This window comes from Rhineura floridana, chromosome 10 (genome assembly GCF_030035675.1).
Source record: "Rhineura floridana isolate rRhiFlo1 chromosome 10, rRhiFlo1.hap2, whole genome shotgun sequence".
Lineage (NCBI taxonomy): Eukaryota > Metazoa > Chordata > Lepidosauria > Squamata > Rhineuridae > Rhineura > Rhineura floridana.
In genome coordinates, this window is record NC_084489.1 from 54,838,809 (window position 1) to 54,856,479 (window position 17,671).

At 39.4% G+C, this 17,671-nt stretch overlaps 1 protein-coding gene across 14 annotated transcripts in view; it reads right to left on the reverse strand.

Annotated features, from left to right (window-relative positions):
• Nucleotides 1-17,671, reverse strand: part of AKAP9 (A-kinase anchoring protein 9) — a 157,814-nt gene that overhangs the window by 101,616 nt on the left and 38,527 nt on the right. For all 14 annotated transcript variants that reach the window (XM_061587925.1, XM_061587919.1, XM_061587928.1 and 11 more), the window contains 6 exons: nucleotides 15,097-17,532; nucleotides 6,509-6,719; nucleotides 4,643-4,719; nucleotides 4,266-4,356; nucleotides 3,296-3,393; nucleotides 712-814 (listed from right to left, as the gene is read on the reverse strand). In XM_061587925.1, coding sequence (XP_061443909.1) covers nucleotides 712-814; nucleotides 3,296-3,393; nucleotides 4,266-4,356; nucleotides 4,643-4,719; nucleotides 6,509-6,719; nucleotides 15,097-17,532 — 3,016 coding nt within the window. The remainder of the gene's footprint in view (nucleotides 1-711; nucleotides 815-3,295; nucleotides 3,394-4,265; nucleotides 4,357-4,642; nucleotides 4,720-6,508; nucleotides 6,720-15,096; nucleotides 17,533-17,671) is intronic.

Here is a 17,671-nt window from a genome sequence, read left to right on the forward strand (position 1 = left end):
GGCTGTCAGCTTTATTTTTTATTCTATCCGTCTGCCCCAAAGCACCAGCCGAGTTTATTCACTCTAACATATCTTTAAAACACACCCCTCCAAAAATTAAACTTTAGAATTTGTTCTTATAGGGGAAGAGCCTGTGGCTTTGCGACTGACTAAAGTACCAGCCAATCAGTGATGTGCACGGAGGAGGCTTGAATTGGAAAATAGGACTGGCTTCATTTTTGACACAGGACTGGCTAACCAGGACTGTGTAAATGTGGCTTCTACTCTAACATGGGTTCTTACCTGACCCAGTCAGTGAGTCAGGTATGATATGAGTGGGATTCCATAGTGGGCTGACTACCAAAATGATGAATTTCTGTATACAGCCTCAGCCACCGCTTGCCTCTATAGCTCAGCAATTAGCCAGTGCAGTCAGAACTGACAAGGACCTTCTTGCTTGGCTGGTAGGCATGCAGATGCCTATATCTGAACCAACTTCTTTGAACTGTGAAAGATGCTCAGATTATAAACTTTAGGAAAATAAATAGAAATTTTGGTTGTTTTGTTTTAGGTTTTATAATTTAAATTGCTTGTTACTCAGTGTATTAAGCATTTGTAAATCACCCTTAATGAAGACGGTTTAGATAATAGATAAATAAAATCCAGTTTAAAGGTGTTTGTTTAGTTATATTACACAGATCTGCTGATTACACTTTAAATGCATATCTTTACCAACAAGATCCTGTGATGGAGTAGGTAAACATTCTATATTCTGTTGAAGCTTGCCAATTTCTTTTCCATCATATTCTGCAAATGATGCTTCTTGCTCTTTAACCTGAAGAAATTAAGTAGAACCAAATGGGAGAAAAGAAATACAAATGGCAACTTTTCTAAAACTGCTGCTAATATTTTACTTTCTCGCATTCTGCTGAATTCTGTATAAATATGAATCACAAACATATTTGCATGTAGTGAGGAATGGAAATTTTCCCAATGCTATTATTTTTCTACAAGTTGTCAATTTCTATAATTTATTGTCATAAAATTATTTAGTGACATAATGAATGGATGTATCTGTCAAATTGGGCAGCTTCAAAGCTGTAATAAGACTACATTGACATTGCTATACCTAGAAAACGTCTGTATATCTAATTCACAGCTCTCTGATTGTGCTAATCTCCAGTGCTTTCATTCCTATGCATATACACTCAGAAGTAAGCTCCACTGATTTCCCAGGAACGAGTATATAGGATTCTGTTCTTAAACGACATAAGAGAAGTACATTTTACATAAGAAGAGCCTTGATAAATCAGACCAAAGTCCCATTTAGTCCACCATCATGTTCTCATAGTGCCCAGTCAGATACCTATGGGAAATCTGCAAACAGAACCTGAGTCCAACAGCACTTTCTGATTCCCAAGAACTAGTAAACAGAAACATATTGCTTTCATCAAAGGAGGTAGAACATAGCCATCGTGGGTAGTAGCCATTGATAGCCTTATCCTCCATGAATTTGCCTAATTCTCTTTAAAGCCATTCAAACTGGTGGTATTCATTACCTCTAATGGGAGCAAATTCCATAGTTTTAACTAAGTGCTGTGTGAACAGGTACTCTCTTTTGTCTGTCTTGAATTGTCCAACGTTCAGTTTCCCTGGATGACCCTGAGTTCTAGCATTAAGATAACTTCTCTCTATCCACTTTCTCCACACCATGTATAATCTTATATACCTCTATCATCTCCCCACTTAGGGCGCAATCCAATTCATAGGAGGCTGGCAGCAGTGGAGGCAGTGAACAGGCCACCACATCCAACCTCTGTTCAGGTGCTGCTGGGAGGGGAGGATACAGGCTGCACCAGCAGGGCACAAAAGGAGGAAACAAAGTACATGTTTCCTTCCACCACTTTTCCTGGAGTTGCAGCTGCCAGGACAGAGGGCTGCAAGACTGCGCCAAACGGGCTCAGGATGTGGCGGAAGTTCTCCTCCTCTCAGTTCTGCCCCCAACACACCTCCAGAACACCTCTTTTTTGTGCCTTCCACCGACTCCACTTGCGCTGGTTCCAGCTGTACCCAAGTGGTGGCAGAGTTCTCCAACTGCAGAGCCTGGTAGAGCTGACACCCTTCCTTTTCCACAGCTCTGCTGCATCCTGAAGCCTCTGAGCACAGCATATCTGCTAGGTGCATTGCGCCCCTACTCACCTTCTAAACTAAAAAATAATCAATATAGATTTGGTTATAACCTATAACCAAATGTTATAATCTTCCCTCATAGGGGAGTTGCTGTCCCCTGATCATTTTGGTTAACCTTCTCTGAACCTTTTCCAGCTCTATAATACCCATTTTTGAGGTAAGGCAACCAGAACGTATATAGTATTTTGAGTGTGGTCACAACATAGATTTGTATAATGGCATTATGATATTGGCATTTTTATTGCAATACCTTTCCTAACGATCCCAAACATGGAATCTACCTTTTTCACACCTGTCACACATTGGGTTAACATGCTATTATATTTACAAGTACTCTGATAAAAATGTCCAAATAGTGCTTTCAGTTTAACTTTAATATTTAAACCACTTGAAGTGCACTTCAACGAGTTTTCTCCCTGATCAAAAATTTCAGTTCAAATATTTCTGGGTACTAGAAAATGTGGTTTGTTTCTGCAGCATGTAAAATTAATTTGTGTATTTTTAACGCTACTTACCAATTATAAGGCAATGCTATTTACTGATTATAAGACAGATAAACATGCTAAATCAGATCCCAGTCTATTTAGGACTCTTGAATTTTTTCCAATTTGAAGTTTTCTGGAAAACCCAAATAACTTACAATTTTCAAGAAGTACCAACCTGTACTTAATGGTTCAGGGAAAATGTATACATTTTTTACTGAAAAAAATTCCAGCTATACTATTCTATATTTTGGTTCTCTCTAAGAAAAATATTTGTGCATACGTGTGAGTTTGAAGAAATACAGTAGTTTATCAAAAAGTCTGTTCCAGAATTTTCCACATCAGCTTGACAAAGTTAAACATTGTTACACTTTTACAGCACAATCTTATACATGCCTACTCAGAAGTAACTCCCATTGAGTTCAATCAGGCTTGTTGCAAGTTAGGTACGTATTGCAGTCTCACTCTGATTAAATGATCCGTATCATGTGGTTATAATGGTTGCAATCCTGTATACATTTAAGCTTAAATCAATGATATTTACAGTGCAGCATTATGCATATTTACTCAGAAGTTAAGTCTTGCTCTGTTCAAAGCGGGTTCCTCCCTAATTCTGTCTAGGATACAAATAAAAAGGAACCTACCTTTTTTTGGTCTTTCATAAACTGTGTGTGATATTCCAGTAATCTCTGGTACTCTTCCATTATCTTGCTCAGGAGACTTTGTAGGCTTCCTTGCAAAGCTAAATTGTGGAGAATGAATTAAACAGTAACATTCACAATTACTGCATTATTCTAGTGTGTTCATCTCAGTATGTCCCCACACTGTTTACCTTTCCCACTGGACTTCCATAAGTCCTTGCTGTGGGTGAATGATCTCCCAAGTCCACTATTTTGAGCCTTCAACCAGATTTCTCATACCTCTTTCTATTTATTTATTTATTGCATTTGTATACCGCCCCGTAGCCGAAGCTCTCTGGGTGGTTTACAATAATTAAAACATTAAAAACAAATATACAAATTTAAAAACACATTTTTAAAAAGCAAATTAAAAACACTTCTACTCCCCCTGGTCCACAGCTGTGCTCTCTGAGGCTTTCTGAATCCTGTCTGGCTTGGCTAACATTCTGCCAGACTATTCCATCTCCATCTGGTCCTATGACATCTACCGCCACACTCAAATCACTCTGGTAAAAAGAGTTCTCCAGCTGTTTATGTAGCAAGTTCCCAGCCTTGCTATGTTCCAGCCAGTGCTGGTTCAGCTCTAAACAGTAGTGGTCAGTGGGGCAGCATTGGTCACTTGCCTTGCAAGCACCAACTGTTCCTGCCTCTTCCTGAGAGAGAGAGGCACAGTGTGGGCCCAATGATGGAGCCAATCTGATGCTCCTCCCACTGTGCCTCCCTCGTTCCCCACACCGCGACCTTTCAGGAGCCAGTTGCATGCTTGGAGTTTGGAAGCCAAATGATCAACACTGCCTGCTGACGCCACCTCACTGACCACTTCTGGCTCCAAGTAACAAGCAACACACTATGTATATTTATTATAAAGGCTGCTACCAAGAAGACAGAAGGCAGTGGTATAAATTTAAGATATAGTATGTGTGTCTTGAGTTACCTTGAGCTTCAGCTCTCAACATCAATACTGAGTTTGATTTTTCACTTGCTTCAGCATCAGACTCAACAGCAGGTAGAATGCTGCACAGAGACTGTAAACAAAGAAAAACGTTTAAGATATTCATATTGCATCCGATTATAATCAAGGAAACAGGAAGAGATCTATAAAGTCATTATAGCATCTTGATTTTTCCTCCTGAAATGAACCCAAAAGTAATCTAGCCAGAGGCAGCATCCACCATTCAACAACCCTAAGGATTCACCCATATTGTTCCTATACGAGACTAATCGCTAGACAAGGGCAACAGAATGGAAAATTTTGTTCAATTGAAATATGAACACAAGATTTTCAAGTATCCTGTGGGAAATACTTCTCACCTGAGTGAGCTTAGAACATTCTTCAGCTACTGTCTTGCTAAGCCTTCCTAGATGCACCCATGTTGACTGGCCTTCATCTGTGAAGATAAATCATCACTGAAAATTGATTATTTTGGTATATTTTCCAACTTTTTGAGAAAAGAGGCCAATAGATACAGATATTTATGTCTGTTTTATCTGTAGGCCATACCAAACTTCAGTACACAAAGTAGAGCAATCAGCTGAAAGAATAATTTGTTACAGTCACAGACCAATAAAATTAGATACACAAATAAAACATAGAGCTAGCTAAAGCAGTGAAAAACAAAACAAATATATAAACATATGCATTTTTTGCCCACGAAACTGTCATGGAAATATGCAGTCTGAGCTGCCCATGTGCCAGTGTGTGTATTTACCTTAGAAGCAGGGTTTTACCTTGCATTTAGATCACTGAGACTTAAGACTTAGTAAAATAAGACAGGCTACTTTAGTAGATAGGGAAGGCATACCTAGTTCTAACTAACTAACTAACTTGAAGGTGCAATGCCCAGACTTGGGTATTGCCCTTATGGCTCAGGAGAGGGAGCAAAGACAAAGATGTCTCTCCTCGGACAGTTGAAGAAGACAAAGGAAGGAGGGGCAGGTCAGCTTCCCTGAGCATATCAATTTACAACGGAAGGAAGTTAGGTAGAGAACAGCACAGATAAAGGTAGGCAAGCCTAGCCAGCTGGAGGACCCTAACTCCATCTTCCTTCCTGAATACAAACAAAACAACCCAAACAGGAGTTGCTGTTGCCCCACTTCCAACATAAACTGATCAAAAATTGTTCTGATCTACTTTGAAGTCAGGAAATCAATGGCAACCCTCTTGGTAGTATGGGGGTGGGGGAAAGCTCATTTTCTGGATACCAAATCTTCAGAAGATGTTCCAATAAGAAGACTTCTTAATAAAGGGAGAATCAACCTCTCTCTACATTTATAAAATATTACAATGCAAAGAAGATGAGCAACAGACGTTGTTGCTCTAGCTCCACACAGACACAAACATTTGTTAACTGGGGTCATATTGAAAAGAAAATGCTCTCATATATTTGGAGATTATATTTGGAGACAGTTAACATATACGAGCTCTGACAAGTCCATAATTTGGAGAATTAAAGTGTAATGTAGAACAGGATTTGTCAGCTGCAGTTCACTGATACTGCAGAACTACAGTCTAAGTCTAATCTCTGTTTAAACAACAATGGTCCAAAACTTCAAAACAGAAACACAACCTAAAAATCTTCTTCTCCATTAAATGAGTTGGGCCAAGTACTTAGCTTTATGGGCTTAAACAGCAGAAGGAATAAAGAGACCACCTTGCACAAAGAAAAATCTTGAAATAATTTGTTGTTTAGAATTGTTGAATCAATTTCCTGCTTATCTTGTTCAGATCAGGAGCCAATGTTGTGCATTTGTATATCCAAATATCTTACATGGAAAACATTTCTATAGCAGTGGGTTCCCAATCTCTTTTCCTCATGGACCACTTGAAAATTGCTGAGGGTCTTGGTGGATCTCTTGATAATTTTCTGCCTGCTGTAGTAACTGTAATGCGCTATACTACATGCTGTATGATTTTTAATTGTATTTTTACAAACATGCCATGGACCACCTGAATGAAGCTTGTGGACCACTGGTGGTCCATGGACCACCACTTAGAAATCTGTTAATAGAAATCACGAAACAGCAATAATAAGCCATTCTAAATTTACACAGTCTACATCATGATCATCATAAAAATGTATACAACATTCTACTGCTGCAAAAGTAAAAACCAACTACTAATACAAAAATACTGTCTCAAATTTAAAACAAAAAAACAAACAAAAAAACTTAATTTACCTGAGTTTTGATTTTCACTATTCTGAAGATCCAGTTGATTTTTCTTAAGCTCATACAGTTCTTGTGCATGTTGGAACTGGAGCTCTTCTTTAAGAGCAGAAAGTGCACTCTCCTTTTCACTCTCCATGCATTCACGCACGTGGTCCACATGAGTTGTGTAAACCAAAGACAGACAAATGCGCTGGGCTTCCATCTGCAGTTTTAAATCACTCTAAGGGAAGATGGACATCATGTGAGCAGTTTTAAACACGTTCCCCCCCCTCTTTGGTAAATTGGTGGCTTTATATAAGGCTTTTAGTTTCAGCAAATTAACATCTGAGTTTATTTTACAAGGTTTCAATCGACAATGTAAAATAAGGAAACATGAATGCCAGATTTCTCAGTATACATCACTACATTACTCCATCGTTATTCACTATGTACAATAAGAAATGTAAAGGCCCAGGAAAAAAACAGAAAAATTTGGGGGGGAAACAGGTTTTCTTTGTTTGAGAAGCCTTTGTTTGTTTTTAATTGAAAAGAAATGGGAAAAACTTGGTTTTCCCCCTCCTTTTTTTCCTGAGCACATCTCTATTTATAATAGATGTAAACCATGTTTTCTTTGAGAAAATTAAAATCATACTTACAGTAGGGCCCCACTTACCGGCACTTCACTTCCCGGCGTTCTGCTAATGAGGCGGCATTAATTCCCCTTTTTAAAGCCGATTTTTGCGATTTTGTAGCATATTTGCACAACGCACCCCATTATAATCAATGGGGTTCCGCTTTACGGCGGGGGTCCGGAACAGAACCTGCCGTATAAGCAGGGCCCGCCTGTATCTGCATAGTTAGAATGTTCATTTACAATTTGCCAGAAAAATAGCTGGTCCTTTATTAGTTCTCATAGTAAGTGGACTGAATTAAAAGGATATGTTCTTAATTTAAAAGTACAACCACTCTTTTTTATGGACAAGTAATAGAATCAAAGCAAAGATTAGGGAAAAAATCAGTATGTTCAACATATTTTAAATTATTGCTAGACCTGCATCCATGGAGGTCATCCATAATGCATGAATACATTTAAAACATCATAACCAGTCCCAAGAAGATGAGATTGAAAATAATCTGGTTTATAGTTAACCCTTCATTTTGTTCCCATATTGGTTTAACACTGCAGTGACAAAACACCTCTGGATAAAGATTCATTACCAACACCTGAAATGAAACTGAGAAAGGAAATATCCAATTTCATCAAAATATAGGCCTTGAACTTCAATGATGACGATGACGATACTAAATCCCTCTAACTTTCAATGAAGGCAAAGGGCAAAAGTCTCAAATGACAAGGAAATTAGAGAGACACTGCTTACAAGTGCCTGTACGCAAATACTAAGAGCCTCCAAACCAAGATGGGAGAACTGGAGTGCTTGGTCTTAGAGAAGAGCATTGATATAGTGAGCATAACGGAGACCTGGTGGAATGGAGAAAACCAGTGGGATATGGTTATCCCTGGATATAAACTATATCGGAAGGACAGGGAAGGACGTACTGGTGGCGGAGTTGCTCTATATGTGAAAGAAGGCATTGAATCTAGCAAGCTGGAAACCCCAAAAGAGGCAGACTCCTCCACAGAATCATTGTGGGTGGTGATACCATGCCCCAGGAGGGATTTAATACTGGGAATGATCTATTGTCCCCCTGATCAAAATGCTCAGGGAGACCTGGAGATGAGATATGAAATTGAGGAAGCATCCAAACTAGGAAATGTGGTAGTAATGGGTGACTTCAACTACCCAGACATAGACCGGCCGCATATGTGTTCCAGTCATGACAAAGAAGCAACATTTCTAGATATTCTAAATGACTATTCCCTAGACCAGTTGGTCATGGAACCGACCAGAGGGACGGCAACCCTGGACTTAGTCCTCAGTGGGGACCGGGACCTGGTGCGAGATGTAAGTGTTGTTGAACCAATTGGGAGCAGTGACCATAGTGCTATTAAATTAAACATACATGTAAATGGCCAATTGCCAAGACAATCCAACACGGTCACATTTGACTTCAAAAGAGGAAGCTTCACAAAAATGAGGGGATTGGTAAAAAGAAAGCTGAAAAACAAAGTCCAGAGGGTCACATCACTCGAAAATGCTTGGAAGTTGTTTAAAAACACTATATTAGAAGCTCAACTGGAGTGCATACCGCAGATCAGAAAAGGTACCGCCAGGGCCAAGAAGATGCCAGCATGGTTAACGAGCAAAGTCAAGGAAGCTCTTAGAGGCAAAAAGTCTTCCTTCAGAAAATGGAAGTCTTGTCCGAATGAAGAAAATAAAAAAAACACAAACTCTGGCAAAAGAAATGCAAGAAGACAATAAGGGATGCTAAAAAAGAATTTGAGGAGCACATTGCTAAGAACATAAAAACCAACAACAAAAAAAATCTATAAACACATTCAAAGCAGGAGACCATCTAGGGAGGCGATTGGACCCTTGGATGAGAAGGGAGTCAAAGGCGTACTAAAGAACGATAAGGAGATTACAGAGAAGCTAAATGAATTCTTTGCATCTGTCTTCACAGTGGAAGATATAGGGCAGATCCCTGAACCTGAACTAACATTTGCAGGAAGGGATTCTGAGGAACTGAGACAAATAGTGGTAACGAGAGAGGAAGTTCTAGGCTTAATGGACAATATAAAAACTGACAAATCACCGGGCCCAGATGGCATCCACCCGAGAGTTCTTAAAGAACTCAAATGTGAAATTGCTGATCTGCTAACTAAAATATGTAATTTGTCCCTCAGGTCGTCCTCCGTGACAGAGGACTGGAAAGTGGCAAATGTAACGCCAATATTCAAAAAGGGATCCAGAGGGGATCCCGGAAATTAGAGGCCAGTTAGCTTAATTTCTGTCCCTGGAAAACTGGTAGAAAGTATTATTAAAGCTAGATTAACTAAGCACATAGAAGAACAAGCTTTACTAAAGCAGAGCCAGCATGGCTTCTGCAAGGGAAAGTCCTGTCTCAGTAACCTATTAGAATTCTTTGAGAGTGTCAACAAGCATATAGATAGAGGTGATCCAGTGGACATAGTGCACTTAGACTTTCAAAAAGCGTTTGACAAGGTACCTCACCAAAGACTTCTGAGGAAGCTTAGCAGTCATGGAATAAGAGGAGAGGTCCTCTTGCGGATAAGGAATTGGTTAAGAAGCAGAAAGCAGAGAGTAGGAATAAACGGACAGTTCTCCCAATGGAGGGCTGTAGAAAGTGGAGTCCCTCAAGGATCGGTATTGGGACCTGTACTTTTCAACTTGTTCATTAATGACCTAGAATTAGGAGTGAGCAGTGAAGTGGCCAAGTTTGCTGACGACACTAAATTGTTCAGGGTTGTTAAAACAAAAAGGGATTGCAAAGAGCTCCAAAAAGACCTCTCCAAACTGAGTGAATGGGTGGAAAAATGGCAAATGCAATTCAATATAAACAAGTGTAAAATTATGCATATTGGAGCAAAAAATCTTAATTTCACATATACACTCATGGGGTCTGAACTTGCGGTGACTGACCAGGAGAGAGACCTTGGGGTTGTAGTGGACAGCACGATGAAAATGTCGACCCAGTGTGTGGCAGCTGTGAAAAAGGCAAATTCCAAGCTAGGGATAATTAGGAAAAGTATTGAAAATAAAACAGCCAATATCATAATGCCGTTGTATAAATCTATGGTGCGGCCGCATTTGGAATACTGTGTACAGTTCTGGTCGCCTCATCTCAAAAAGGATATTATAGAGTTGGAAAAGGTTCAGAAGAGGGCAACCAGAATGATCAAGGGGATGGAGCGACTCCCTTACGAGGAAAGGTTGTAGCATTTGGGGCTTTTTAGTTTAGAGAAAAGGCGGGTCAGAGGAGACATGATAGAAGTGTATAAAATTATGCATGGCATTGAGAAAATGGATAGAGAAAAGTTCTTCTCCCTCTCTCATAATACTAGAACTCGTGGACATTCAAAGAAGCTGAATGCTGGAAGATTCAGGACAGACAAAAGGAAGTACTTCTTTACTCAGCGCATAGTTAAACTATGGAATTTGCTCCCACAAGATGCAGTAATGGCCACCAGCTTGGATGGCTTTAAAAGAAGATTAGACAAATTCATGGAGGACAGGGCTATCAATGGCTACTAGCTATGATGGCTGTGCTCTGCCACCCTAGTCAGAGGCAGCATGCTTCTGAAAACCAGTTGCCGGAAGCCTCAGGAGGGGACAGTGTTCTTGCACTCGGGTCCTGCTTGCGGGCTTCCCCCAGGCACCTGGTTGGCCACTGTGAGAACAGGATGCTGGACTAGATGGGCCACTGGCCTGATCCAGCAGGCTCTTCTTATGTTATGTTCTTAGCCTCTCTCTTTAACATACACTGTAGTGGTCATAACACTGAGTTACTAACAAATAAATACAACCTTGCACCTTTTAAAGTAAATTTATTCATTATAGAACATTTTTGCTTAATGACCTTTTTTCCAACACATCACAGACAGCATCGTAGGAAAAAGCCCCTGATCAAGCAGAGAGACAGCAGGGACAGGCCACAGGTTCCAGCAGGCTTTGCATGTACATAGGCACTGCTCTAATCATGTGGCATATGCACTGAAGCATTTGTTTAAGTGGGCAGAAAACAGAGGCCAGGCAGATCAGCGAGCAAGCAGTAGAAAAGTATTAGAGGACATTGATATATGTACCATGAAGCCTGTGCTGTGCCCCCCTAGGCTAGCCAGCTGCCTCAAAAGTGATGGGAGATGCTACACTGTTGTCAATGTGGACATAAGATTCAGCTACCAGTGTGGTAGGATTTGTAGGAACTGTGTGAGGGAGAGAGATATACCTTCTTGTCCCTTGTCTTGGGCCAACCCTTTAAACAGTGTTGTACAAATATTGTCTAGCTTTGATTTTCAAGCCAAAAATACCAGTTTGGGGTATGGTGGTAGGAATATTTCCTGAGAAGCCTTAACTTATGCAGGTATTTGCCTTTTTGAACCCTTTCAACACCATTGTTTCCCCAGCTGCTGCTGCACAATTATTTTCTTGAAGTTACAGATACTTTCTCCTTCTCCAGGATTGGTCATCTGACTCATCAATGAGACATTATGCCATTAATGGAACTCCATTAATGGCATAATATTACTAGGGCTATGGAGCCAATCCGTTTGGCTAAATGATGACCTCACTGACTGCAAAGTTAATTTCAAACAGGAGATGGCAATGTAAACATGCAGGTGAGTATTTTTATAAGCAGCGCTGAAAATAGCCAAAAGGAAGAGATGCATTTTTCCAACGCTGCCCAATTCCTCGCGCCCCCCCCCAAACTGGGAAGCAGTTTCAGCTCAGTCCTTTTTAGAATGGTATACTTCTTACACCGACATTTTGTAAACCAATGTTTTAGGAAATTAAACTAAACACAACAGAATAGAAATAGAAGAGGACAACAAAAAGGGAAGAACAAGAACCCTATCCCAAAAAATTAGAGAAATGAAAGGGAAATTCAAACCAAGAGTAGGGATGTTGAATAATCAACAGGGGAACACACTGACTGATTGAGATGAAATAAAAAGAAGATGGAAGCAATACACTGAAGAACTATATAAAAGAGATGCCAGGATGACAGATTCATTCACAATGGAACCATATGATGAAGAACCAGAAATTTTAGAATGTGAGGTGAAAGCTGCTCTTAAAATACTTGGAAGAAACAAATCACCAGGAACAGATGGCATACCAACAGAGTTGCTACAAGCTACTGAGACTGAATCTGTCCAAATTTTGACAAAAAATTGTCAAGAAATATGGAAAACTAAACAATGGCCCACAGACTGGAAGTGTTCAATATACATCCCAATTCCAAAGAAAGGGGATCCCAGGGAATGCAGTAATTATATCCAACTATTGCCTTAATATCCCATGCAATAATGTAATGCTCAAGATTTTACAACAAAGCTCTTACCATATATGGAGCAAGAAATGCCAGACATCCAAGCTGGATTTAGAAAGGGAAGAGGCACCAGAGATCATATCGCAAACATACATTGGATAATGGAACGGAGCAAGGAATTTCAGAAGAAAATCACCCTGTGCTTTATAGATTCCAGCAAAGCCTTTGACTGTGTAGATCATGAAAAACTATGGAATGCTTTAAAAGAAATGGGGGTGCCACAGCATCTGATTGTCTTAATGTGCAACCTATACTCTGGACAAGAGGCTACTGTAAGGACAGAAGATGGAGAAACTGACTGGTTCCCCATCGGAAAGGGTGTGAGAGAGGGGTGCATTTTATTACTATATTTGTTTAATCTGTACGCAGAACATATCATACAGAAAGCAGGATTGCACAAAGATGAAAATTGGAGGGAGAAATATCAATAATTTAAGATATGCAGATGATACCATACTACTAAGCAAAAACCAGTAATGATTTGAAACGAATGCTAATGAAAGTTAAAGAGAAAGCACAAAAGCAGGACTATGTTGAGCCTCAGCTCTCCCAGAAGGGACAGGAAGGAGGGAGGCATGAGTTTCAGGCGCCTCCGCTGCCAGGAAACACAGGAGACTTGGGAGTTGTTGAGTCTGAGCGAGACCTTGGGGAGGGAAGCAAGCCTGAATTCCAGTCAGTTCCCACAGAAGACGCGATCTCCGAGGAAGAGAGCGCGCAGCCCCCAGTTGCTGCTGAGGACCTGCTGGGGGAAGCTCTAGCAAAAGTGCCAACTCCTCCCTTACCAAGCAGTTCCCAGGTTGCCACCAGCATGACGCAGCCCCCTGACCTCGAATCCATTACTCAGGAGCAGGTGTCTTCCAATGAGCCGTTAGAGACACGCCCCCTGTCATCTCGCTCCCGCCACCACGAGAAACGGACAGGGCAGAGACAGGACTTGCAAAGGAGTCAGAGATTACGATCGAAAACATTCCCTACTTAAGCTTGCCGCTTACAGTGGGGAGCTGCTGTGTCAACTTCCTTCATACGCCGCAGAGTATGTCTAGAGTGTAGTTAGGGATTTTAGTGTTACTGCAGGTTTTTCTATGAAGCGCAATGCCTTTGATGTATCCATTACTTTAATAAAATGAGATTTAATTGCACCCAGCCTCGTAATTCCGGCTCTGGACGGGACAGACTACAGCTGAATGTCAAAAAGATTAAAGTAATGACAACAGAAGATTTATGCAACTTTAAAGTTGACAATGAGGACATTGAACTTGTCAAGGATTATCAATACCTTGGCACAGTCATTAACCAAAATGGAGACAATAGTCAAGAAATCAGAAGAAGGCTAGGACTGGGGAGGGCAGCTATGAGAGAACTAGAAAAGGTCCTCAAATGCAAAAATGTATCACTGAACACTAAAGTCAGGATCATTCAGACCATCGTATTCCTGATCTCTATGTATGGATGTGAAAGTTGGACAGCGAAAAAAGTGGATAAGAGAAAAATCAACTCATTTGAAATGTGGTGCTGGAGGAGAGCTTTGCGCATACCATGGACTGCGAAAAAGACAAATAATTGGGTGTTAGAACAAATTAAACCAGAACTATCACTAGAAGCTAAAATGATGAAACTGAGGTTATCATACTTTGGACACATAATGAGAAGACAAGATTCACTAGAAAAGATAGTAATGCTGGGAAAAACAGAAGGGAATAGAAAAAGAGGAAGACCAAACAAGATATGGATTGATTCCATACAGGAAGCCATAGACCTGAACTTGCAAGATCTGAACAGGGTGGTTCATGACAGATGCTATTGGAGGTCACTGATTCATAGTGTCGCCGTAAGTTGTAATCGACTTGAAGGCACATAACAACAACTCCACCACAATAAACTTACAAGATATGAGATAAAGTAATCATACTAACAAACCAGGGCTTCTTGAAAGTGTTTGCGAAGCCTCAAAATAAGAAATTCAAGTATGGATCAGTTTAAAAATAAACACTGCAGAACACAATATTTTAAAGCTACTTTTCTGCCACAGGAATCACCTTAAACTTTCCTCATTCATTTAGGAATGAAAAAGGTAAGAATAAAAGCTAATTCTTTATTTAGTATAGAAACTAACCGAATACAAACTTAACTAGCACACACACAGACACAGAAGCCACACAACTTTTGCCCTCCCTCTATTAACTGTACTTTCAGGATGATTCAAGTGCCATCAAGTAGTCAACACAAATAAGTAACTTTCAGATTAGGAGATGAAAGTTAAACATCATCTACGTATTTTAATTTTTAAACAACAGGTTAAAGCACATTTGTACATTGTCTCAACAGCTCACACAGACATAGATATTTAAAAGAGCACACTCACACTGATCAATAATCAAATTCCTCCCCTCATAGTTCTATAGTTAACATTTTCAAAATGAATTTGCAACCCCACATACCACACATTTGGGAAGAAAGTTCTACTGAACTCAATGGGACTTACTACTGAGTAAATATGTATAGGAACGCACTGACAGGCTACAATCCTAAATACACTTACATTGAGTTCAGTGGGGTTTCCTTATGGTAAACATGCATACAATTGTTATTAGCTGCTGAGATGCATGCACAACAAAAACGTTAACTGTGTAGGTCACCATAAATACCTGTTCAGATTTTAGGATATCCAGCTGCTCCTGAAGTGCGTTTTCACTATGCAAAACGCTCACGCACGAAGAGTCTCCTGCTAATCCATCACTCATTTGATGAAAGTTATCTAACAGTGATTCTGGCTCTGGATGTAGATTTTGTTGAATTGCCTCTTCCACTGGAACATGATGACCCACACTCCGACTTGACATCAGTTTCTCTACTCTCATTGCTCTCTCATATTCTTTGTATGAATCAGAAATAAAGTCTGCATGTTCACAAACTGTGGGATGGCTTGTCTGTAACCCTCCATTGGGGTACTTTGTCTCAAGTTCACAAGAATTCATATTCCCTTCCAGTCCATGGCTAACTAGGAGTTCTAGTTCTTTACACTTCGCTGAAATGTGTTCTTTATCTTGTTTTAGAGATCTAACTTCCTCATTTAATTGGCATATTTGACTGTGCTTTAATTGTAATTGTTCAGAAAGATCAGAAAGTCTCAGTGAAAGTTCCAGCTTCTCATGCTGTGTGACTTGAAGCTTTTCCATAAGCTCTGTTGAGTCTTTCTCTACAACCTCCTCAATGTCATATGTTTCTGATCTTAAGATGTTCTCTCTCTCTCTCTTACCATGAACAATTGTACTTTGAGTTTTCAATTCAACTGGTATATCTCCTTTTAGATGTTGGATCTCTTCCATCAAAGCTTGGAACTTGGCTTTGTATTCAGCTTCTGGCTTGTCTTTGCTCTCTTCTAAATCCAATTTTACCTTTAGTAGAAAATCATATTTTTTTTGGAGTTCCTGATAATTATGCTCAGCAAATGAAAAGGAATTCTTTAGCCTCTCCATCTCTTCTTTAAGTTCAATATCTTGCTTTATAAGCTTTTCCTTTTCTGCTATCAGATATTTTATTCTTTTCTGCAACTCAAAGTCCTCTGTCTTGGAACTAATGCCATCAGTGAACATCAAACTTTCTTCTGTATCCCTAATAGCATATTTCTTTAACTTCTCTTGCAGAGCATTATTTTTATCTTCAAGAACATTATTTTGTGTTTCAAGCAATGTACATTTTTCTTGAAGACTATCCTCTCGCTCTTTCATTTGCTTTTCCAATAATTCTGTTTTAAGTTGCAACTCCTGAACTTCCTGTTCAAATGCACCCTTTACTTTTTCTTCCTGCCTAAGCACTTCTATCTCTTTCTGGAGGTCATGGAGCTGAAGCATCATTTCCTCAGATTTAGAACTTAGAACAGACTGCTGCAAATCTTTTAGCTTTGATATTTCTAACATGAGTTCATTTTGATTTGTTATTAAGTCTTCATTTTCAAGGTGCATAGCTTCTATCTTCTTGCTCAATTCATTTTGTAAGTCATCTAACTGCTGTTTAGATTTCATAGCCATATTATCTTTAAGGTTTTCAATGTTTATTCTGTGTTCTTGTTGTAAATCATCTCTAAGTTTTGAGAGCTCTTCTTCATGACTGAACAAAAGCTGAGTCCTCAGTCTCTCTAATTCAGCTTCTTGAGATTCAGCCATCCTGTCCAAAACTGCATCCTTTTCTCTTTCTAGCATTTCAAGTTTTATTTTGTAATTTGTAACTTCTGCCTCATGTTTCTGTTCTAATTCTTCCTTGATCTCAGATGCAGAAGCAAGTTGGGCTTTTAGTTCTGCAACAGTGATTTGTAACTGCTCTACTTCATGTAACTTTGATTCTTTCTCATTTATAGTCTGCTTGGCTCTCTGAATTTGCTCTCTTGCAAAACTCAGCTCTTGACAAAGATCTTCAACTTGATTTTGAAGAGCAGATTTTTCTGATGACAATACTTCAAGCTGTTGTGACAAATCTTGCCTTACCTTTTCTCTCTGGTAATTAGCATCCTGAAGCATCAGGTTTAACTCATTAATTGCAATATGCATTGAATGTATCTGGTCTTCATTAGTATTACCAGAGTGTGAATGCAAAGTTTTTTCCAGATCTGCTTTTTGTTGGGCAAGAACCTTTTCAATCTCTGTTGTATGCTCTCTAACCAACTCTTGCTTTATGTGTACAATCTGCTGCCCATGCACTTCTTCTAATTCTGCCCTGAGGTCTGCAAGTCTCCTTTGTGCTTCAAATTCCATTCTTTGTACAGTATCGTTCTCATGTTGGCTATCTTTGTAACAGCGCTTTTGCAGCTCTTCCACAGTTCCCATTAATTGTTTTATTTCATCAGAACATTGTCTTTCTTTTTGTTTAGAACTGGTTAGTTCTACTCTTACATTATGTATCTCTTCATTCTTTTGCAAGATCTCTTCTTTTACTTCTTCTAGTGATTTCTCAGCAGCTAAATTTTTTTTCTGAAGAATAAATACATTTTTTTCCTCTTCTATAATTTTTGCTTCCAATTCTTCGATAACTGTTTCTTTTTCTCGTAATTTCTTCTTAGTAAAATCTTCCTCAGCTTTGCATTTTTCCTGTAATAAAAATTAAGTTGCTTTGGTTTCTCAAATCTCTACTTTTGGCTTATTACTTTATAAAATCAGAAACTGATTTCAAGGGGTATGGCCCATTTTCTGCATGTTCTAAGGACTTTGTAGGGAGTGCTTTTAAAAA